The sequence below is a fragment of the Polistes fuscatus genome, unplaced genomic scaffold, assembly GCF_010416935.1.
Source record: "Polistes fuscatus isolate 324 unplaced genomic scaffold, CU_Pfus_HIC Scaffold10, whole genome shotgun sequence".
NCBI classification, from domain to species: domain Eukaryota; kingdom Metazoa; phylum Arthropoda; class Insecta; order Hymenoptera; family Vespidae; genus Polistes; species Polistes fuscatus.
Genome location: NW_025112998.1, coordinates 2,231,691 through 2,254,528, shown reverse-complemented (window position 1 = coordinate 2,254,528; position 22,838 = coordinate 2,231,691). Strand labels below are relative to the sequence as shown.

The 22,838-nt window shown below is 29.9% G+C and overlaps 4 protein-coding genes across 4 annotated transcripts in view; 2 read left to right on the top strand and 2 right to left on the bottom strand.

Moving 5' to 3' along the window:
• LOC122526045 (sodium/potassium/calcium exchanger Nckx30C) overlaps positions 1-17,897 on the top strand; it is a 59,283-nt gene extending 41,386 nt beyond the window's left edge. The window contains exon 7 of the mRNA XM_043649170.1: positions 17,160-17,897. Within this exon, the coding sequence (XP_043505105.1) occupies positions 17,160-17,169 (10 nt within the window). The 3' untranslated portion in view covers positions 17,170-17,897. The remainder of the gene's footprint in view (positions 1-17,159) is intronic.
• Positions 12,242-14,278, bottom strand: LOC122526047 (DNA methyltransferase 1-associated protein 1). The gene is made up of 6 exons (XM_043649172.1): positions 14,067-14,278; positions 13,340-13,924; positions 12,936-13,266; positions 12,719-12,860; positions 12,486-12,640; positions 12,242-12,398 (listed from the first exon to the last, which is right to left on the bottom strand). Exons 2-6 carry the CDS (start codon positions 13,903-13,905, stop codon positions 12,294-12,296), a joined length of 1,299 nt encoding a protein of 432 aa, XP_043505107.1. The 5' UTR covers positions 13,906-13,924; positions 14,067-14,278; the 3' UTR covers positions 12,242-12,293.
• A 432-nt stretch (positions 17,898-18,329) lies between the features above and the next one.
• LOC122526048 lies at positions 18,330-21,006 on the top strand. The gene is made up of 2 exons (XM_043649173.1): positions 18,330-19,309; positions 20,112-21,006. Exon 2 carries the CDS (start codon positions 20,112-20,114, stop codon positions 20,796-20,798), a length of 687 nt encoding a protein of 228 aa, XP_043505108.1. The 5' UTR covers positions 18,330-19,309; the 3' UTR covers positions 20,799-21,006.
• A 75-nt stretch (positions 21,007-21,081) lies between these two features.
• Positions 21,082-22,814, bottom strand: LOC122526043 (myb-like protein D). The gene is made up of 2 exons (XM_043649163.1): positions 21,491-22,814; positions 21,082-21,429 (listed from the first exon to the last, which is right to left on the bottom strand). The coding sequence occupies exons 1-2, from the start codon at positions 22,538-22,540 to the stop codon at positions 21,124-21,126; spliced, it is 1,356 nt and encodes a 451-aa protein (XP_043505098.1). The 5' UTR covers positions 22,541-22,814; the 3' UTR covers positions 21,082-21,123.
• Between the last annotated feature and the right edge of the window lie 24 nt (positions 22,815-22,838).

The following is a 22,838-nucleotide window of genomic DNA, read 5'->3' as shown; positions in this document are numbered from 1 at the left end:
AAAGAGAAAGGGGAAACGGTAAAAAAGAATACAGAAATTCGTACTGCATAAAATGTTTAAAAGAAAAAAAAAATATGAAATTTTAAACATCATAGGATTACTATAATTAATAAGGTGATCTCGACTATATTAATTATTAAGTATTAAGTGAGAAAACAAAAATACGTTATATTAAAATAATGCATACCAATAACAGCAGAAAGAAAAGAAGAAAGAACATGCGACTACACTTATATTACATATATAAATACATACCCAAATATATATATACATACATTTAACACGCACAGATTTGAGAATAAAGAAAACCATAAAATATGTATTCGGTAGTGTCAGCGCCTAAAAGCGGCCTAGCTTTTTATTCGATTAAAACAGCAGAAATCCGAGGAGGATGATGATGATGATGATGATGATGAGAGATTATTCTAATTAATTGCGAACAAAATGAGATCGTGAAATAGTTAAAAATATCGACGTTCAACAAGATAGGGAGAGAAATTAGGCTAGCGAAAATGTAAGTATAAGTAAATACTTTAAAATACATAGACCATTTTTCGAAGCCGAGATGACGATGATCGCGCGGTTATTTAAACAAAAAAAAAACTAGTGTTTTTCGAAGGATGGGACTTAGGGAGGGGTTGGTTCAGAAAAAAGAAAAAAAAATGAGAGATCTTTTAAACGAGGAGAAAACGCGCCAACACCTACCTACATAAAAAATGTATTTTTTCTTGCATATTTCACCCCCTCCTCCCTCCTTCTACCGATCGATTCGCGAAATAAGAAAATTATTCAACGATGTTGAGGCTTGCGTTACTCCGATCTAATTCATTTCTTCGGCACATATTTTTTCTTTTATATATGTAGAATATTTCTTAATTAAGTTTCATCATGAGAATATTCTTTGAAATGTTATTTCGATTTGTGTTAATGCTTTTCATTGTAGCTCGCCTTATAGAAGAAAGAAAAAGAGAAGAATACTTCTCGTATATTCGTGCGTTCTCTCGTTCAAGATTTTTATTTTTTTATTTTTTATTATTTACTTGCATTATAACGCGAGTGAAGAGCTTAAATCGTTAACATTGGACGAATAAGAGATAAAGATAAGAAACGGAAGAAGAAAGAGGTTTGACAAATCTAGTTAGAGCCTATTTCTTACTTTCATATCGACGAAGAGAGGGGACGAATTTGTTGACGAACAATTTTTCAAGATTACTAATTGACGAGTTTGTTAAAAGTCGGAAAGAGAAACGTAGAGAATGGACGTAGACGTATATGTATGTGTATGAGAAAGAAAGAAAAAAGGAGAGAGAGAGAGAGAGAGAGTGAGTGAGAGAAAGAGAAAGAGAGAGTGAATGATCTAATTAATTACGCTTTTACGATAACAATTTTTCCGGCCGGCCTTGTTTTTTAAAAGACATTTCCAAAAAAAAAAAAAAGAAAATAAAAATAAAAAAGAAAGATAGTTACTAGTTACCAGAACGTCGTGTTTTAGAAAAAAAAAATAAAGAAAAGAAATTGTTCTATATAAATATATGAAAATTATTGGTATTACAAATTGAAGAGAAAAAAAATATGGAGAAAAAAGGGAGATAAAGAACGATGTTTAATAAATAAGTTATTACGTAGAAATTACGATACATATGTTATTATCTTAATAACGTGTGAACCGAAAGAAAAAACATGCAAAAAATTTAAAAAGTAAAATTAAGTAGCGAAAGAAACGCAATACGATCTTCCCGAAATATCGATCAAATTATATAATTAATTCTAACGTCGTGTTGATGATAATTATCATTTATAAATATTGTTTTCGTGCTTGCAAATGAGAAGAAAAGAGACGGAAGAGATCATCTTTCTTTCTTTCTTTCTTTCTTTCTTTCTTTTCTCTCCCTCTCTTTCTTTCTTTTTATCTTTCTTTCTCTCTTTCTCTCTCTCTCTCTCTCTCTCTTTCTCTCTCTCTGCCCGTCTCTTTCTCTCCCTTATCATTGATAAGGTTAAAACAAACAAAAATATCTTGAAAAATTTTAAAGATCGTTAAGGCTCCTATACACCTTGAAAAATGTTGCGAGAAATGATCATCGACAACGTTAAAAAAAGTATCCTTGTTTTTGAAAATCATTGAAGATTTATTTTAAATAGAAATATTGTATAAGTATTTAACTAATTTTAAGCGAAAGTTTGTTGATCGTGCAATCAATCATACAAGAATTATAATAATCATTATAAAATTGGATTCCTTTTAATTCCAAGCATTATACGAAAATTAATGGAATGATAAAAATGTTGAAAAAGGTCATTGTTTTGTTGTATCGATGCTGATTGATTCTAATGCCGAATTACACAGACGTTGCAACGTGTATCGAGAAATCTAAACAAAAAAAATCAATTACTGTGAAGACCTTTATACATGTGTTTAAATGTGCTGCGATTTATAGATCGACACTTTTAGATTTAACTATTTAAAACCTTTACCAATTTCAGTTTACCAATCGTATTATCAATTCTTTTCAGTTTGTCATATGTTACGAAAAAAAAAGAAAGAAAAAAGAAATACTGTGTAATATATAATTTTTATTTCGTGATTATTGATTTTGAATAGAAAAAAAAAAAAATTGTATAACTATTAAACTAGTTTTAAATCCAAATGACCAATTTTTTAGTCATACTTGCAATTAACCATATCAAAAAATTATAGTGATCAGTATAAAATTGTACAAAATGAGTGTGTCTAATTTTACTCCTTTATTACGAAACGTTGGGACGCGTATTTTTTATTTGGTTTTTTTTTATTCTTTTCTGCATCGATGCCGATTGTTTCTAATTTGTCGATGCTAAATTATATTTATTATTACATTGGAGCATGTATTATATTTAACTTTAAAAATCGATACATGCATCTCTCTCTCACAACGTATGTGTGCCGGTACATAATTATGACAGTAGATTAACGATAAGTCAAAAATTAGAGGAAAGAAAAAAATTGATTTTATGATTTACATGTACATTATTACAATTATTTACACCTCGTAGAATAAGTCGTAAAATCAATTTCTTTTTTTTTCCTCAACTTTTTAACTTCGTACTCTCCATTGCCATAATTACCGGCACGTATATATATATATAGGGGCCCCTTTTAGAAAAAAAAACAATGTTACAACTAACAATAAGATAGAGGAACGCGAAAGGATTGGCGTGTTTTGTTCGTTTGTAAAAAAAAAAACAAGCAAAAGTACGAGAGAGATTAGCGTGAAATCGCGTGATAAGTCGAAGGTTGGCCGGGGGGGATGAACGTTCAAAACGCGCCGAGTATTTTATCGCAATACTCGCATGATTTCTACTTTATAATACCTTATTAGGGCAAACTACATAATATTATACATATATATACATGTATAATACGTATATATATATATACATACGTTATGTAGATTGAACTTATATCAGGTTGCGGATTCGTGTTTACAAATAAAATTAATGAAGTAGGATATGAAAAATAAGAATGAGGGATGGTGGGTGGGGGCGAAAGGGGGAGGGAGTTAAGCGGTTTATTCAGCTCGTTCAATATTTTTAACTAATTGTACCAATTTTATATATATATATATTCGCGTATACGATAAATTTACGTGTATATGTATGTGCTGATATATATATAGAGAAGAAAATTTATTCACGCGTTAACTAACAATTGATACAAGTTACTTTATATTGTTTTATTTTTAAATAGTATATATATTTGTGATATTAATTTATTTCTTTTTTAATAATTACGTGCATGCACACACATATATATAGAATTGAATTAATTCATTTGGACAATGTTTTTTTTTTTTATTCATCGTCACAATCAGAACTATAGTGAAAAGTGAAAAATAAGAAGAAGAAGACAACATCGACCTGTCCGTATTCGAATAAGTTCAGCAATTTCAAGAAATTATCTTCTTCTACCTCTTCTTCGTATTTTTTTACATTTACACGAAAAATTAATGGAAAATAATCTCTCTCTCCCTCTCTCTCTCTCTCTCTTTCTCTTTCTCTCTTTTTTTCTTTTGTAATAAAAAAAAAACAATAAGGTGAAAAACAAAGAGAAAGGAGTGATGGAAAAATTGATCTGTTCTTTCTTTCTTTCAAATCCTCGATAGATCTCTTTTAAAGAAGTTAAACGACCGACGAAAAATACGTTTGTGCTGAATAATAATTAATATTAAAATACTTACTTATAACAATAATAATAATAATAATAATAATAATAATAATAATAATAATAGTAATAGTAATGATAATTATAGCAATGACTCTGATTAGGTGAAATCGAACGAAAGAGAATCGGAATCGTTAATAAAAGAAAAAAAAGTAAAAATAAGTAATTATAAATTAAAATAAAAAAAAAAAAGAAATGCTTATAAATAATTTTTTTCTCTTGGCAATGACAAAGGCGCGAACGCACATATCAAAGAGAGAGAGACGTTAAAGATGTAATATTAAATTCATATTAAAAAATTAGCGGTACTCTTATATAGGGAAAAGTTAATTAACGAAGAACAGCAAAGAAAAAAAAAGAAAAAAGAGAGAAAAAGTAACGCAACGTACATTATTTAGGAAAATCGTTGAGAAGATTAAAAAAAAAAAAAAAAAAGAATAAAAAAAAGTTTCTATATTATTATTACTATCCATTGGACATCAGAACCTTTCATGATTATTATATTAAGAATTATTATAGATTATACATATACATATGCATATATACATGTATATATATACACATATATATATATATACACGCACGTTATTATATTCGGATTGTTACGAGAGATTCTCAGAAGAATAAATGTTGACAACAAATAAAAATAAAAAAAAAAATAAAAAAGATGATAATATATAAAATTAAAAAGATACAGTATATCGATTCAGGACGATATTCATCATTTGAGTTTGTATATTTTATTAAATATCGTTAATTCACACCGCATAGGGTTGAATCCCCGTCCATCGCCGCAGTAGACACGGGATACGATGTAGTTAAAATCGGATTTTTAGAATACATTTATATATACATACATAAATATATATATATATAAATGTACATATATACATATATGCATAAAGTTAGGCTATCGCAAGAATTTAGATGATAAATAAAATATTAGATATCAAACATACAAATAAACACACACACACACACATACATACACGTACACACACAAAAATATAAAAATATATAAATATGTAAAGGTTCTAATGTTGTATACGTTTAATCAATGCGGTTCTAAAAAGAAAAAAAAGAAAAATGGAAGAAGAGAAACGGTGAGATTTTTATTGTAAATCCCCTGTTCGTTTATCATTTATACGAATTTTTCCATATGTAAAAGATACATCCTGTTGCGTTTATATTATATATTATGTATAAAATGCTATCTCTCTTTCTATGTATGATGTAGATCAGAACCGTGATTATATATATATATATTATGGTTTTTTAATATTATATATAATATATATTATATATACGCCGAGCGTCTGTTCGTTCATTCGTTCGTTCGTTTCTATTTTTATGTAAGTACCTGTTAATGATGTGTTGTGCTGTGTGCGTATGTGTATATGCGTGCGTGTGTGTATGTGTCTTAGGACGGATTAGCGAGGGAGCGAAAAACAAATTAGAATCGAGCGTTCGTTCGTTCAAAACCAACAAAAAAAAATATACATAATATAATAAAATACACAATATAAATAATAATAATAATAATAATAATAATAATAATAATAATAATATTAATAATCCCTATTAGTCGAAGAAATGAAAATTTTACTAACGTTTTTCTCGGTTCGACGATATTTCTCGCGAATAACGACTTATTATAAATATATAACACATATATAAATATATATATGTATATGCGTATATGTATAAATATATATATATATATAGATATATATGTATGTGTATATGTATTCTAACGTTTACAAATTGCACCAACGACCACTTTTAATGTGAAGGCAACTTTAAAAACAAAAAGTGGAAATAAATGAAAATGAAGGAAAACGAGAGAAATAAAAAACAATAGAAAATTTGCACTGAATGATGATGATGATGATGATGGTCATGATGATGATGCATTTGCATGATGATAATGATAATGATGATAATTATTATTATTTGGGTTTATAATTAAAGCTAATAAAAAGGAAAAAAAGGAAGAAAGAGAGAGAAAAGAACAGTGTAAGAAAGAGGTAATATATACATAGATATATACATATATTATACATACATTATAAAAATAAAATAAAAACTAATGAAAAAATTACAAGAGCTCTAATCGCGTACGAATATAAACATAATAAAAGTAAACGAGGGAGAGAGTGTTGAGAAAATTATAAAGTTAGGAATAAAAAATGAAACAAAAGAGAAAAAACAAAAACCAAATTCAAAAAAAAAAAGAAAGGAAAAAAACAACTCGTGCAATAAAAGAAAATTATAAACAATATTAATATCATTATATACGACATTTTTACAGCATATACGGATACGATATAGAAAGAAAGATTTTAGGATAAATTTACTTGTTGTTGTTTAGATTAGTTATCGTAGCGATTAGGTAGAAAAAAAAAGCATATTTGCAATAGGCGGTTTGAAAGAGCGAGAACGAGAGAGAGAGAAAGAGAGAGAGAGAGAGAGTGAAGACACGATCGTATGAATGTGTGTGTGTGTGTGTGAGAGAGAGAGAGAGAGAGAGAGAGAGAGAGAGAGAGAGAAAGAAAGATCGTTTGAAAGAATGAATCTGCGAAAAGATAAAACAAAAGGAATACGTTGAGATGCGTAATAAATAAATAAATATTAATATATCCAAATGCAAATATATATATATTCACATATATATGTATATTGTACATATATCTATGTGTATATATATACATAATCGAAGAAATTCTGTAGTGAAGGAAGAAGGGATTAAAACGAGAGATCAATGATCGATTTGACAAGCATTATATACAGAAGCTATACACAGAATCTATACATATACTTTAAACGTGTGCCTATGTGCGCACGTGCGTACGTGCGCGTACGTGCGACCACTTGAAAACCACCACCACCCACCAACCCGTTCCTCAACTTTTCTCTGAAGCATCTTTCTAAAATACACATCGACTGAATTCAATCCTATTTAAACGAGCATATTTTATCAATCCATCCATCCATCCATCCATCCATCCATCCAAACCAACCAACCACCGGCATTTTTCACCACGCACTTGCGCACATATCCATATCGCATTACTGTAGCCGTGTTGTCTAGGGAATGTCTTTACGAAATAAATACGATTTCTCATGTTACGTGTTATAAGAAAATGAAATAAATAACAGCGATATACGGAGATGGAGAAAGAGAGAAAAAGAAGGAGAGAGAGAGAGAGAGAGAGATATAAATGAAAGAAAGGTAGAGAGAGTCACAGTAATATTGATACCGAAATTATAATATACAATTTCGAGTCTTTTATAATACAAGGAACAAAATCGTCTCTCTCTCTCTCTCTTTCTCTCTCTCTCTCTAAATGCAAAATCCAAGTGTCGTAACTCGTTACCATTCGCTCGCTTTGCAACTTGTAGTTTCGCTCTGTTAGTATACCTAAATGAAATGATTCTTGTATCACGCTTTTGCTATTTCTAATTCTACAATACTTCTACTACTACTTCTTCTTCTTCTTCTTCTTTTTCTTCTTCTTTGTCTTGTTCCTCTTCTTCTCGCGAGTGATCTCACCCGTTCCTTCGATTTATGTCAAAATCACAGGACAAAAAGTAACCGAAGAACAAAATTATCAATAATTGTTATTATTAGTTGTTTATGTGTATATATATATATATATATATTATCTTCGTTATGCGATTAAAAAAAAAAAGTTAAAATATTTTTCCATTCAAATTCAATTATAAAATGGAAATCGTTATTCACGTATAATGATTTAAATAATCCGAGGAAAAATAATGAAATCGATATCTTTGATAAGATTAAAAAAAATAACAAAAAAAAAAAAGAACAAAAATAAAAATAAAAAATAAGAGAGAACAAGATTGTTGAGAATCGTCGACAATAACTCAGCGATAATGATATAAATATCACGAAGAAAAGATCGGGAAAGAAATAATACATTGATTCTAATTATTATTCTCTATTCAATCTAATTACTTTGAAAGAGTTATACTACGTGTATTAAAATAAACGCTTACAATGAATAGACTGCTAATGGAAAACAAAATTGAGCAAGAACAACTTATACAGGATTAGACATTTTTTTATTCTAATAACATACTATTTTCTCAAAACTTCTCTTCTCGCTACTTATTACTTGTCTTATGCGTAAAAAAAAAAAACAAGATAAAAACAAGATTTAAACAAAACAACAAAACAACAAAAAAAAAAAGATATAAAAAGAATGAAAAATAATAAGACGTTCGAACAATTTTTACAAAACTATCAAACGAATTGATTAGTACCTACTTTTTTTTGTTTTTTATTATCATAAATTGTAACAATCTATATAATACTTTATTGTCACAATTGATCGTGATATTTGGACTATGATGATCTATAATGACGATCTCTTCTTTAATGAAAGATTAGTATCGCACTGTAATTCGAATGAGCGGCGCGTGATCAGATCCTACTAATATTTACATTAAATGCATTATACATTTAAAACGAAGAAATTAACAAATATCCAGCGTCCACATCGCCGTTGTTATTTAATTACTTACAATTAATTCATGAAAAAAAAACGATCGATGACTATTTAAGGAAAGAAAAAAAAATAACAGGAAGATAAAAGAATATTAAAAAAAAAAAAAGACATTATTATTACCGATACTAATATTACAACAATATACCAGCACACGGATTTCTTTCGTCTCCGTTATTAACTATCGTAATTAAACTACCGGCATTAATTAATTATCGTTGTTGTTGTTATTGTTATTATTATAAAGTAACGTCGATCGGACTTCGCACTGGTTAAAATTAAAATGAAAAATAAAGAAAGGGAGAGAAAGAAAGAAAGAAAAAAAATATATATATATATATACATATATATTTATTTATTTATTTATATATGTATGTATGTATGTATGTATGCGTGTATGAATGTAAGCATGTAGATGTGTGTGCGTGTGTGTGCATGTATGCATTTGTATATGTATAAGATGAGTCCCGTGACTTCTCGAGGCTCCCCAAATCTTTTTTCTTTCCGTCTACATAAGTTGCTGAGAGAGTCTCCTCGTTTGTTCCATCGATGGTGCTTCATTTTGAAAGAAAAAAATGTAATAAAAAAAGAAAAAAAAAAAAAAAGAGAAGAAAAAAGAGGAGAGGAACAATAGAAAGAAGAGAGAGATGGAGAGATGGAGACTTGACCTTTTCTTCTTTTTCTTTCTTTCTTTCTCTCTCTCTCTTTTTTTTTTTTCAATTTCTATCTCTTTCTCTCCCTCTCTCTCTCTTTTTAAAATGAGAAGAAGAACATTATCAAGATACACGAAGTACTCGCGTTGATAATAAAAGGGATGTAAACTTTGCGAAGTCCTCCCTTAAGGAAATATATTTCAAAAGATAAAAATAAAGAAAAATACAGAGGAGATTATGAGAGAGAGAGAAAAAAAAGAGATAAAAGTGTATATAGAAACGGTGTAATGATAGCGGGCCCATTGATAATAATTATGTTTTTATATAACGGAATGAATGCCTGCGGGACAGGATTCGAGATTGTAAAAAGAGACTCTTTTTTACATTTTTTTAATTTTTCTTTTTTTAATTTTCTTTCTTTTCTACGATATTTCTTATTTTGCTTATATTTCTTTTTTTTTTTTCCTTAATTTTTTTATTTTCATTCGTTTTCGAGTACGTTCGTCGAATGGACCACTGCCCGAATTCAACGAACCTTTTAACTCTTTTCCGAAAAAAGGGCTTGCTCGTGAAAATGAGAAAACAAACAAAAAAAAAAAAGAAGAAATATATATAGTATATAAAAATAAAAGAAAACGGGTGTGTGCTCGCGATCCTGAACCGAACGATTTCACTTTCGATCCTTTTTATTAGAATCGATCGATCGAGAAACTTGGCTGCGAGGAAAATTGAGTGGAGAGAAATGGAAACGAGATAAAAGAAAAAAAAAATGAAGAAAAAGAATAAAAAAGAAAAAAAATAAATAAAAAATCTAAGAAAAAATGCTTCGACGTGCCTTCCTGCTCGGCTTGAAGTCCCGAGGATCGGAGGAACGAATGATTTCTTTTTTATTTCTTTTTTTTTTTTATTTACATTTTATTTATAAGCTTTTGATTTACGTTAGTCGCCGTCTTGTAAGACACTCGAAACAACTCTATTACTTAATTTAACTATTTTTCTCTAAATACGTCATTCTCTTATTTTCGTTTCTTTTTTACTTGTTTTCTTGTTGTATAAAATTGTTATATAAACATAATATTGAAAGAAAGAAAAAGGAAAAGAGCGAAAAAGTGAGAGAGAGAGAGAGAGAGAGAGAGAGAAAGAGAAAATAATTTAATTGAAAACTTCTGTTAACTTGCTTCTTGGCAATGATCGAAAAAGAAAAGAAGAAAAAAAAACCCGAAACGAACCGAGAAAAAACGAAACTATATTATTATACATATAGTTTAAGATTAGTTTTATCGAATGTTCGAATCTCAACATGAAGCAACGATTTTATGAAATTACGAATAAAACATAAACAGATTTTTGATCGCCGATAATAATTCGTTTCGAATGCCACTTTCGGTTCCTGAATTATTAGAAAATTGACAGATAGATAAATAATATATATATATATATATATATATATTATTAATATTATTATATATATACATATTTCGTAAAAGTGGCAATGCGAAATCGTGATGCGAAAATGAGCTTTTTCAAGGATTAAATCAATCGAAGCTTGTTTATCGCGTGCGTGTTTTCTAACCCTTGACGATTAGAGAAAGATAGAAAGAGAAAAAGAGAGACAGAAAAAGGGAGAAAGAGAAAAAAATAGTTGTAGTGTTACACCGATTGACGATAGTGACTATCGCATGCGGGTCAACGATGCGGCCATCATCCATTACCCTTTTTCATAAGCATTTCGAAATACGTATTTTTCTTTCTAATGTGTTATATTAAAAATATATTCAAATTATAATTTAAATACAAATCGAAATAATTAGAATACATTTGATAAACGAAAAGTTTTCTTCCCTTTTGAAAATATAATTTTATTATTTAACTTTCCTCCTTTAGTTTTGTATTTTTATTTGACATTTTGATGTTTGTTTTTCATCATGAGCAAACGCGCAACGAAACGAGTATTAAGAAAAATAGTTAGATCGTCTTTGAGTGTATTTAAGATCGCGTATTTAATGCAACGGATGAAGGAAAAGAAAACTCTCGTTTACGTTCGAATTTCTATATCCGTGACAGTCCTCTCGGCCCACACAGCCGATGGAAAAGTCTGCGGGTCGGCTTTATCGATCATTACCACACACACATACAGAGATATATGATGCATTATGCCGTACCAAGTACGGTTAGAGTTATCGAGTAATTTATTATAGAATTAAAATCAACTGTATTGCGAATAACGGAGCACGAAACGAAGAAAGGCCTGTATCGACCATCTCTACCCTTAACCCTTAATTCCACCCCTAAACCTCTTTTCTGCCATATTCTCCTTACCCTCGAACCAATAATCCACCCACCCACCAACACCACCACTACCAAACCACCTCAACATATACACGCGTTTTCCTTCGATACCTTTTTTCCCCCTCCTTTATCCTTATTCAAAGAAGATAAGATAAGAAAAGAAAAAAAAAGAAAAAAAACAGATTATATAAGGAAAAACTTCCCACCAAGTCCCGTTCTTGTATTCGTCCTTCTCCGCCATCCTCCGACAAGACAACATATTGTAATCTATTGTAGATTGTTGTAGATAAATTATACGGTTTCACCGTACATTGTTACTTTTTGTCGACAATATAAAATACACAGATATATAAGTAACCACGTGTCTCATATACTTCTTTCCCTTTTTGTCGTCCGTTAGGATTGTATATTTAATCTAATTTGGTATATATTTTATTAATGTCATTTTTCAATGAAAGAAAATAATGTTCATATCTCTTACAATTAGAAGAATTTTAATTTATTTTTCATTCGTTTTTATCCGTTTCATGGAAAGTAGAAACCTTATAGCGTAGAAGAAATATTTCAGAAGCTGATGGATTATTCATTTGCATAAATATATACAAATCGTTAGTTTATTAATACTTAATGATTTACATTTGGCATACTTGGAGATCCGACAACATCTATTATGTCTGCTTTTACTTCGGGTTCTGTTTTTGGTAAAAGAGCTGGAGGTATTGTCAGAGTCTAAAAACAAAACAGTCATAAATTAAAATATATTCAAATGTCGAGGATTTATTAGAAATAATTTTCTTTTTCATTTGGTGACGTTACTTTTCCTGGTGCAAGAGCTTCGTATTGATGCCTTAATGATTGCAATTCATAATTGCAGGTGGACAAAGCACTTCGTAGTTCATAATGAAGCACTATATCACTTCTTAATTCATTAAAATGCTGACATATTTGTTCCGTAGGTGGAGGATTTAGTTCTGTAAAATTCATTATATAATTCATATATAATTAGATTAGTAGTATAATAATATAAAGTCATATGTCACATTTATTACCTATATTTAATTCATTTAACATTTGTTCAATGCCTTTCATTTTCTTTTGTCCAAGACTACTCGGCAATTTGATTCTTTGCGATCTCAATGAAACTCCGCTGTTTTTGAAATCAGGGAACTTGATACCGGCAGACTCTACAGCCTAAAAATAATTATTCTAAAGTTAAGCATATCTTTGTAAAAGAAGATATTAATTTTCTTATTGCTGTACTCATACATGAGAAGTATCAATTTTATTCGGTCTGTTTCTAGAAGAATTACTATTTTTCTTGGAAGGTTTTCTTTCGCTTTTCCTAGGATCTGCTTGATGGTCTGCCGCAGTTATTAATTTTTGCAAATCTTGTGTTTTTCTATCCCTTTCTTTCTTTCTTTGTTCTATTTTACGCAATTCAGCCAACAAAGTCTGTTCTTCTTCCACTTCATCTGGCGTCCGAGCGAATAATTTCTGTAACTGCTCTTTTCTTCGTTTCTCATGCTCTGCGTCAAAAGTGTAAACTTTGTCCGTATGAGATTTTGCTTTAGTCAAAGCTGCGCCAACTTGATAATATCTAAAATTGAAAAAAACTAATACATCTGTATATAAAACTAAGTAAATAAAAAAAAGATAAAAATTATAATAACCTTTCTTTCAACTCTTCTACGGTTCTCAAAGAAAATTTTTCTTTATCCCATCGATCTTTGATTATAATAAATCTAAGATCAAATCTTCTACACAGATCAAACAAGTGATCGGTCTCTGCGCGAGTCCAACCATTACTAACTAAATGTTGAACATATTCAGCATTTGTGTAAGTCGGTATGGGAACTTTCTTATTAAACTTAGCAAAAGGATATTCTTTTCCTGCATCAGCGACTCTTCTCCAATGATGGAAAACAGCACCGTCAGTTCTAGCAGGATTAGTAAACGGAGTCCACTTCCACGGTCTTACTTTTTTCATACCCAACTTAGCTCTAACTTGTTTATATCCTTTAGCTGTATCAGTTGGAAATAATGGTGGGACGTCGTTGTTATCCTTGCACAGTAAAGCAAAGACTTCTCTGTGCATACCCTCTGGACGTTTTGGTACCTTATACTCATATTTCTTTTTATTCTTTTTATCACTTCCCAAAATAGATTCCTTTGTAAGTTCTGTAGTAGTTGGAACTTCGATATCCAATATATCTCGTACATCTGACATTTTGTTCATTTACAAGCTGTCCTTAATTCTTGAAATCAACAAATTTGAGGTTATGTTACCAACGTTATAAACAATTTCACTGTCGAACAAAATATCACTTTTCTTTTAGACTCAAATTTAAAATCCATGTCAATCATACATTAATTTTTATTTGAAGACAAGCTACTTACCGTGAGATAAGTATATTAATCAATGTTTACAGATTAAAATTTGTTCAAAACATGCACCAACGAATGCTTCGTGCAAGCACCACTGTCGACAGATACGATAGTTCAACACGAATCGACACTAGCACTATCTCGTAGAAATAACTGTTATCATTTCACAATATTTATTATAAATACAGTTATATTCGTGGAACTTTCTATAGATCTAATAATAAATTGGATAACCTTCTCTATCGAATAATTTAATCAAATATTCGCATATATTTTCATAATAATCTTCCACATTTTCAATTCTTATTTATTTCCAAATTTGTATAATCATATATTATGTATATATATATATAATATTTGCATAGAGACGAATGTATATGAGTAGAGAAAATTTAATCAATTTCATATATACGATACGATTTTCTACTAGAAGCATTTTCATAATACTATTACCGAAAATCACGAACACAAGAAACTATTCTTTCTAAATCTATTAGATTGGTTAATACGTATTACTTTACATTTAATTTCTAAACAATTTGTTCTACATCAATTATTAAGGTAGGTCAAGGCAACGTTGACCCACTTTTCCCATCACCGATTTTCAATGCATACATATATATATACATACGTAATACTCAACACACGCACATATGCAGTGTACACATACAATCCTTTACATACATCGTTATGAAGCATTCGCAGTTATTACATAAGGTATTACAGCGATGGATAAAAAGTTGAAAGACCAATATTTGTTATAAATAATTCATGATAATAATATATAATATGAAAATTATTTTGATTAAATTAATATGTATTTAATTTGACTAATTCCTTGGTCGATAATACAGTACGCGATTTTATCGATCGATTAGAATTCAAAAAGAATTTATAATTTATAATTGAATAAGAAAGTTTTTAAAAGCAAAGAATAATGTGAAATCATTATGTTGAAGAATAAGAAAAAGATGTTTTTATGGCTAATAATCTTATATCACTTTGCGACTGGCAATTCAGGTAAAACACGTTATTATATATAGATATATGTTTACCGTTCACTTTCATAAGTATGTATGTATTCTAAATTATTTTTTGTCGTCGCGTTCTATTTTTTTCCTTTCTTTCTCTTTCTGTATTACACACTTTTTTTTTATGATCGTAATAACGGGTCACAAGTTACATTACTCGCGTTACATTCTTACCATATATATTAAGTGACTGTCGGGTTCGTTGATTTGAAATGAAAAGAGTGGGGAGAACAGATCGTCGTTGTATATGGCGAAGAGGTAAAGGAGTTCGAAAGAAAGGGAAAGTTCAGAGAGAGAGAACACCGGTTAGCTAGATCATCGTGTTCAGTCTGCGGAAAGCGAGTGGTGGTTCACTCGGTACGTACATTTCGGAGACACTCTTACAAGATCCCTTTCCCTTTTCCTTCTTCTTTTCTTTTCTTTTCTTTTTTTTTTTCATTTTTTCCAAAACATTATATTCGAATTATCGGCTAACATGAACTCGGTCGGTATCGTTTGAACTTTGTACGCACTGAGATTGACGCGGATACAAAGGTGAGTCATTGATAATAATATATTTTTTATTATGTACATTAGAATTTTGTTATTTCGTTCATTTTTTAAAATATCGTCCTATCTAAATTAAAGTATTTTTATTTTTCAAATGCATTGGCTTGTGAAGATTTTTAGAAGATAGATAATGCATATCAATGCATTTTAATTAATTTATACGTATCTATAATCTGTATACGTGATAAATTCTTTGTTTCTTTCGAGTAAGTCGAAGAGATTGTTTGAAATTAATTTTTTTTCTCTCTCACAAAACAAGTTTTATATAGTTTTCAAAACGAGTATATGATAATGAGTGAAAATAAATATATTAATTTAAATGTGAACAATATCGTACGATTATTTTGGAAAGATCTTTGATAATTTAAAAGTTCATTAATGTCGATGACGTGTTTTCTAAACTCTTTGTTCATTTTAAGAATGTTATAAAAATTATTTCGAAAGATTTTATTCTAAACATTTTTTTTATTAAAAGTTTTTTTTAAAAGATAGTTTACAATTTTAAAATGTTAATGTGTTTAAATATGCATGGTAATTATTTTATTTTAATCGTTTAACAGATATTTGTAATTACTTATATGTTTATTGTTATCATTAACTAAATATCTTAAACTAAATAATACTTATATATTATTTGTATATTGTTAAAAATAATTACTTTCGTTAGTTCACTAACATCGTTTTTAAGAGATCTGCACTCGGTTAAATAATACTATTATAGCATGGTTATGCAATCGAGAAAATTTCTCTTTCTGCGATGTAATCGTGTCCGGTTGAACGTTCATGATGAGCGATCACATGTGTTTGCATATGTGTAGTTCTACATAATATTTGTGGACATGTGTGCCATTTAAAAAGTATGTATATGTATTTAGGTATTCTGAAATAGCATAGTATCAAATTTAATGTTCGTAATGAGCGGCCATATATATATCTGTAAGTGTAATTATACGTAATTGAAATGTATATGTATCGTATGTCATGTATGTGTGTAAATTTACGTATGTGTTTACATACGAAATATCACTGTATCAAAGCAATTTTTTATCCAAACAGATATTTTGGCTTTAAACCTCTTACTTCGCATACTTCTATACACATGTATACACGTTTTCGTAAGTCTGTCCTTCTTTCTTTCTTATCTTTCTCTTTCTTGTTTAACAAGATAGCTAAAACCTCGCCTAACCGGTCTCACAAGTGAGCAAGCGAACATTTATAATTTTTCACAAGGACGTTGTGTTATTATTTTTTATCAACAAATTATCGGCAACGTATTATATTATTTTTTAAATTTTTACATCAAGTTTTTTTCCAAAGTTGACCATGAAATTCTTTTTTTTCTCTACAAGTTATTCGTCGATTATTTATCCCCAACGTTACATTGAGAAGTAAAAAAATTATATTTTTTAATAATTAATATAACGAACAAATGTTAACAATTTAAAAATATAATCACTAATTTATATTTATGCATATGTGCATATAAAAAAAGATAGTCATTTATATACTATGATTTTTTTTGCAGGAAATTTTGACAATGAGTTGACTTATCATTGTTCTCAATGTCCTCAATCCTCTCGAATGTCATGCACACCCTCTATCGAATATCATTGGATAGGGATAACAAACGATAATAGCAAGAAGGAGGAGGGAGAAAAAGAATAAAAAGAAGAAGAAGAAGAAGAAGGTAGTAGGACCATGTTAGAACCAGTTCTTGGAATATCACCGATCTGGTGGTTGGTGTTATATGCTGCCCTGCTGTTATTATTGTCACCATTGGTGCTGTTGCTGATCGTCTTACTACCAAATTTTCCAATATTAGTTTTACGTAGAATATGTTATATACCAATGGAATCCATATGACAATTATTTTCAGTATATTTGATAAAAACAGACAGTATTTTCCAAGAAATATGAAATTATTTAAGCATTGTACATTAATATTTTGAGCAACGTCTAGAGACAAATTATTTGGATTTTTATTTGATAAGGTAAATTCTGTAGATCTCAAGAATGACTGAAAAAAAAAAAATATCTGTGGTTTCTATACGCTCAAACGTTCGAACAAATTTAAGTAAGATTTAATGTTTAATTTCGTTCGAAATTTTTCATCTCAAACCACCGAGTTTAATACGATTGAAAAATATTTGATTCTTGAGAAGTTTGCGTGGTCCATGGAAGAAAATCAAATGGCAATTGTGTAAATCAAAATGCGAATACGATTATGCGTCAGTTTTAATTAAAAATCAATATTACGTAATAATTATATCTATGTAAAGTTAATGAACAAAACCTTCGACTATTAGAATGCAATCATTTTTTGTTTTAATTATTCATCCGTGTTTGTATGCATGAAGGATATCTCAGTAATGAATAGGATCGAAGGCATTTCCTGTTGTTTTTATTACTATTTTTTACAATCAAAATGTTTCCATATACTTATTTGAAATGCGAACTTTTGTACCAAATGAAAAATTATTTCTTAATTCATATGCAGCGTATATTGTTAAGAGAAAACTAGTATGATAAAGATAGCGAAGAGAAAAAAATCAAATTCAAGGATAATCCAATTGACATTCCATCGATCTGATGGATAGACACATGCTATATTTCATTTTTCAAGAAATTTCTTCATACAACTAGTATAATAATACGTTTGATTATATTATTAGCATTTAATTAAACAACTCAGCAAGGACTTTAATAACATAATATAACAAAACTATAACAAAACAAAATCGAGTAGAATATGCGTTAAAAATCTTTTGAATGGTTTATTAGAAAAACTGGCGACTTGGCAAAAGGGAGTAAAGGTAACGAACGATGAATTATTTATGAACGTAAATCGTTAGTTCTATGTATATTTAACTTGGATATTATATGACTCGGCATGTAACAGGAATGTCAAGTGAAAAACATTATGGCGTTTGATAACTATCTAGAATATTTTCAAATTTCTTTTTCAATGTTTATTCAATTGTTTATTCAAACAATAATTATTAAAATGATATTAATTATTGCGTAATCAATTATCGTATGTATGAATTATTGAAAGGGAAATTTGATCAAAATGGAAAGTGGTAGTTCGATAATTGTTCACACGTGTCCCTGGATAAATTAAGAGAATAGTATTCGATTCTATTAGCGTATATTGTCCTAGAAAGGTGACGTAGAAATGAGAGTTTCGTTCAAGGTAGTAGCCCACTTTCGTTTCTAAATACATTACGATATGATCAATTGAATGATATTTGAAAATATTGCGAAGATAATTGTTATGTAAATCTACGATTAATTGAAATGATTTAAAATCATGATATTGTTATGAAAAATTGTATGATACAAGTAAAGGTCCTTGCAAGTGTTACATTTGGAAAAGGAACATCAGCCAATTGTTGACGTCCTTCTACGTTTTATCAGCACTCCTTATATTATTATAGTCAGACTCGAAGTTGGGACCTTATAGTACATGGCTATCGGTGAGTACTTTCGCTGCGAGTTGGTTACGTAGTGGGGGAGTTGAGACTTGAACCCTGAGACCCCATAAGCCATATATACTACGGGAGCATGCAATTCTCTTGCTACTTGCTGTCAGCTTCTCGACGATCCCCGTTCTTAACAAGCAACGTTCTTCGACGTTTTCATCAAGAAGGCCAATTCTGGTGTTGAACAATAAAGGTGAGCATTGGAATTTTAGGAATTTTCAATATTATTTCTCTAACAGGATCGGGGATGATTTAATTGGATTTAGATGAATACGCATTGAATGAATATTAATATATTGATTAGGATTTTTAGAATTATTTAATAAATTTACCTCGTCGTTTGTTTTTTTTTTTTTTGAAGAAATTGATTTCTTATATTACGTTTGAGATTGGATAAACGTAGTGATCGCATGAACTCTAACAGCAGATTTTATTTCGATGAAATATTCTATGCACGTTCGCCTCCTGTCGTTTAATACATTCTCACAGGCATACACCCAAGATCCTTGTCTCTCTTTCTCGCTCTCATTTTCTTATTCATTCTGTCCTTTTGTTTCCTTCTTTTTTTTCTTCTTTTATCGACATGCTATTTACCTTCTCAGAAACAATATACGAGTCGAGTACGTCGGCACGTGGCAGGAACGTGGATAAAGAATGTAGGACGGGTATTCGTGTGCGTGTATCTATGCGACAAATAATTTTATTTTATTTTATTTTATTTTTTTCTTATATTTTTTCAATTAATTCCGATTAAATAATTTTGTAATAATCGTATGGTCAAAGTTTTGAGATAATATGAGATTAATGGTTTACATCGCGTATTCGGTTGCAACACGCATACCATTGAGTTGCATCGCGTTACATTTTTTCAATAGTTTGAAAAAGAAGCATTTGGTTTATTTCAGTAAATATATATAGTTATAATAGTATTGTATATAAACAAGAAAAGTGATTACTCGAGAAACGTAATTCCAATTAAGCATACTTTTTTTCAGATGAGGATCCTGATCATATCATTATTGATATGTATCGTGGCATCAGAACCAGGCTTGTTGAGGGTGCCAAAAGTATACAACGCTGTGATCACGAGTAATCAAAATCTTTCACCATCGAGAGCTTACCCAGTGATACAACCAGTAATTCATCGAACTGCGATCGGTTACGTGCCACCATTTTATTATGCTAACGTAGCACCTCACCTCGCTGGACCGGAAGTGATACATTTTCCACGTACCGAACAACCAACTGGTAATACTGAGAAACCTGAAGATGTTGTTGATGGTTCTACGGAATCAGTTACCGAAAAAGATGCAAGCTCAGGGGGATCTAATGATGAGAAACAAAGTGAGAATGATTCTAAGAAGAAAAAAGGGAAAAAGAATGGAGAAGAAGAAGTGCCATTAAGCTTTTATCCAAATTATCAATCACTTTATTACGATCCTTATTTTTACACTTACAATGCTTTCAATCCCCATTTGATACCGGGAACTTATTACGTCGATTATCAACCATTCGCACCGATTCCACCGATTATTCCGAAACCAGCCTCGAATGGAAATATTCTGTCAAATTTTAGTCCTGATGAAAATAAGGATAGAAGAAAAGAAGGAAATGAGAAAGAGAAGATACCGGATGTACCACCGCCACCAGTGCCAACGTCATCTCCGAAAAATTCACGTTGACGAGGAACCACTTTAACAATGGTTCTCAATGTCTTTATCGAAATTCTGTAACTTTATTCATTTGTAAAAAACAACGTGACAAAAGTTTGAGAACTATTGTGTTAGAGGATACCATTCTTGAGAATTTTTCTTGAGATACTTTCGAGGCTGATAGAGACTGCTAAACAAAACAAAATATATATATATATGTATATTGTTCATAGTTAAATTTCTCTTGTTCTTCTTGAAAATTTTCTTCTTTTTATACTATAGCAATTGAAGAAAAAAAAAAAAAGAACTAACTTATTGTTTATTTGATGTTTTTAAAAATAAATACCGTTGGTTTTTACGCGCAATCGTCGCCTATCTTTACCACGGCCCAAATTTTAATTTTGTATGAGAATCCTTTGTTTTGGGAATTTTTTAATTTGATCGTAACATGACTAAAACCTTCTCCACCTGACACCTTGGTAACATCCTCTTTGGTATCATTGTATGGACGTATCGTTATACAAGTTATACAAAGAGGTCCATCAACGATAATTTCCAAGACAGTTTCGAGAATGGATGGGCCATTTACGTTTAATGACAAGTTGTGTTCATAAACCAATGTACCATTGCATGTCCCCCATAGTAAATCTCCATCGGTAGCCTAAACAATATAAAATAGTTGAAATATATTGATATCTTTTAGTCAAAGTTAATCGACTTACTCTGATTGGTCTGGAAGACAGTGTTTCGTTAAGTTTATTAGCAATCACTTCATACTGATTTTCCAAGCAAGATACTGTCAATTTGTTTTGTTTTAAATAAGTACCATGTACAATAAGGTTCGTACAATTATGATTAGCAGATAAAGTATAATTGGTAATATCCCCTAATGAATTATCACTGATCCAAGATCTTTTATTTTCAGTATTTTCTTCATTTTGATTAATTTTATTATTCAATATCGAAGTATAATTAGTAATATCCCTTATAGAGCTATCATAGATCCGAGATCTCTTCTTTTCAGTATCTTTTTCATATTGATTAGTTTTATTATTTAATTCTAGTCCAAAGAAACTATTATTAGAAGCTACATTGAACATATCCAAAATCGGATCGTTCGTATTCTTGAAAGTTTTGGTCATTTTATTTAACGTTTGATTGTTTTTACGAATAATTATTGAAGTATTATTACGATACTGTTTTTCATATTTTGTGCTTATTTCTCGCTGACGAGCATGAAATTTATCCATAACTGCTTTTCTCTGAGCATAATAATCCGTTTTATTGATATTTCGTACGTTTCTATTCAATGTTAAATCGTTGGAATCATTTTCTTCGTTGATATCTTGATTGATCTCGTACGTCAATTTTTCATTAGAATTTGACGGTACTTTAAAAATTTCGTTGTTCTTCGGGAAAATTGTGAAATATTTCGTCCAATCGTTCGAATTAATATCACTTTCTATTTTATTCGATCTCAATTGATTTAATTCGTCGTACTTTGTCGCTAATTCATTTTCTTCATTATTAATATAATAATCGTTTATATTTTTATTAAGGAATTGCTCGATTCTTTTCCATACGTTTCGAAAATTGGAAATTTCTTCTCTTACTTTTTCACGATTATCGGATAACGTCACTTGTTTTTGGACGAATAAGTCGTCGTGATCAATTTCCAACGTCGAAACTCCATGAGAAACGATCACCGTAAATAAAACTATTATCCAACAAGGAAAAATGATTTGGATTTTACTTCGTCGTGCGTAGATCATGTTCGATCGAATAGATCTAAACTTATTCGCGTTGTAAAGTTCAATGACGGAATTGAATTTCTCTCGAACGACTTCGTCCGAGTTTTATCTTTGTTGCTTGGGGTCAAAAACCTCTACTAGCTTTTTTCCTCTCTCTCTCTCTCTTTCTTTCTCTTTCTCACTTTCCTTCACTCCATAATTTATTTTAAGAATAATAAATCCAATATGACAAACACACAATTATTGCATTGTGTCATGATAGACGTAACGGATGCGTATGAATTAATCGCAACATTGAGAGAGAGAGAGAGAAACAGAC

Bases quoted from the DNA above. Each gene is read 5' to 3' on its own strand.
- LOC122526047 (XM_043649172.1), bottom strand. From the start codon at position 13,905: ATGAACAAAATGTCAGATGTACGAGATATATTGGATATCGAAGTTCCA. The intron at 13,267-13,339 runs GTTATTATAATT...TTTCAATTTTAG, and splicing joins GTAGAAGAGTTGAAAGAAAG to ATATTATCAAGTTGGCGCAG. The intron at 12,641-12,718 runs GTAATAAATGTG...TGAATTTTACAG, and splicing joins GTTAAATGAATTAAATATAG to AACTAAATCCTCCACCTACG.
- LOC122526043 (XM_043649163.1), bottom strand. From the start codon at position 22,540: ATGATCTACGCACGACGAAGTAAAATCCAAATCATTTTTCCTTGTTGG. The intron at 21,430-21,490 runs GTAAGTCGATTA...TATATTGTTTAG, and splicing joins TGTCTTCCAGACCAATCAGA to GCTACCGATGGAGATTTACT.
- LOC122526048 (XM_043649173.1), top strand. From the start codon at position 20,112: ATGAGGATCCTGATCATATCATTATTGATATGTATCGTGGCATCAGAA.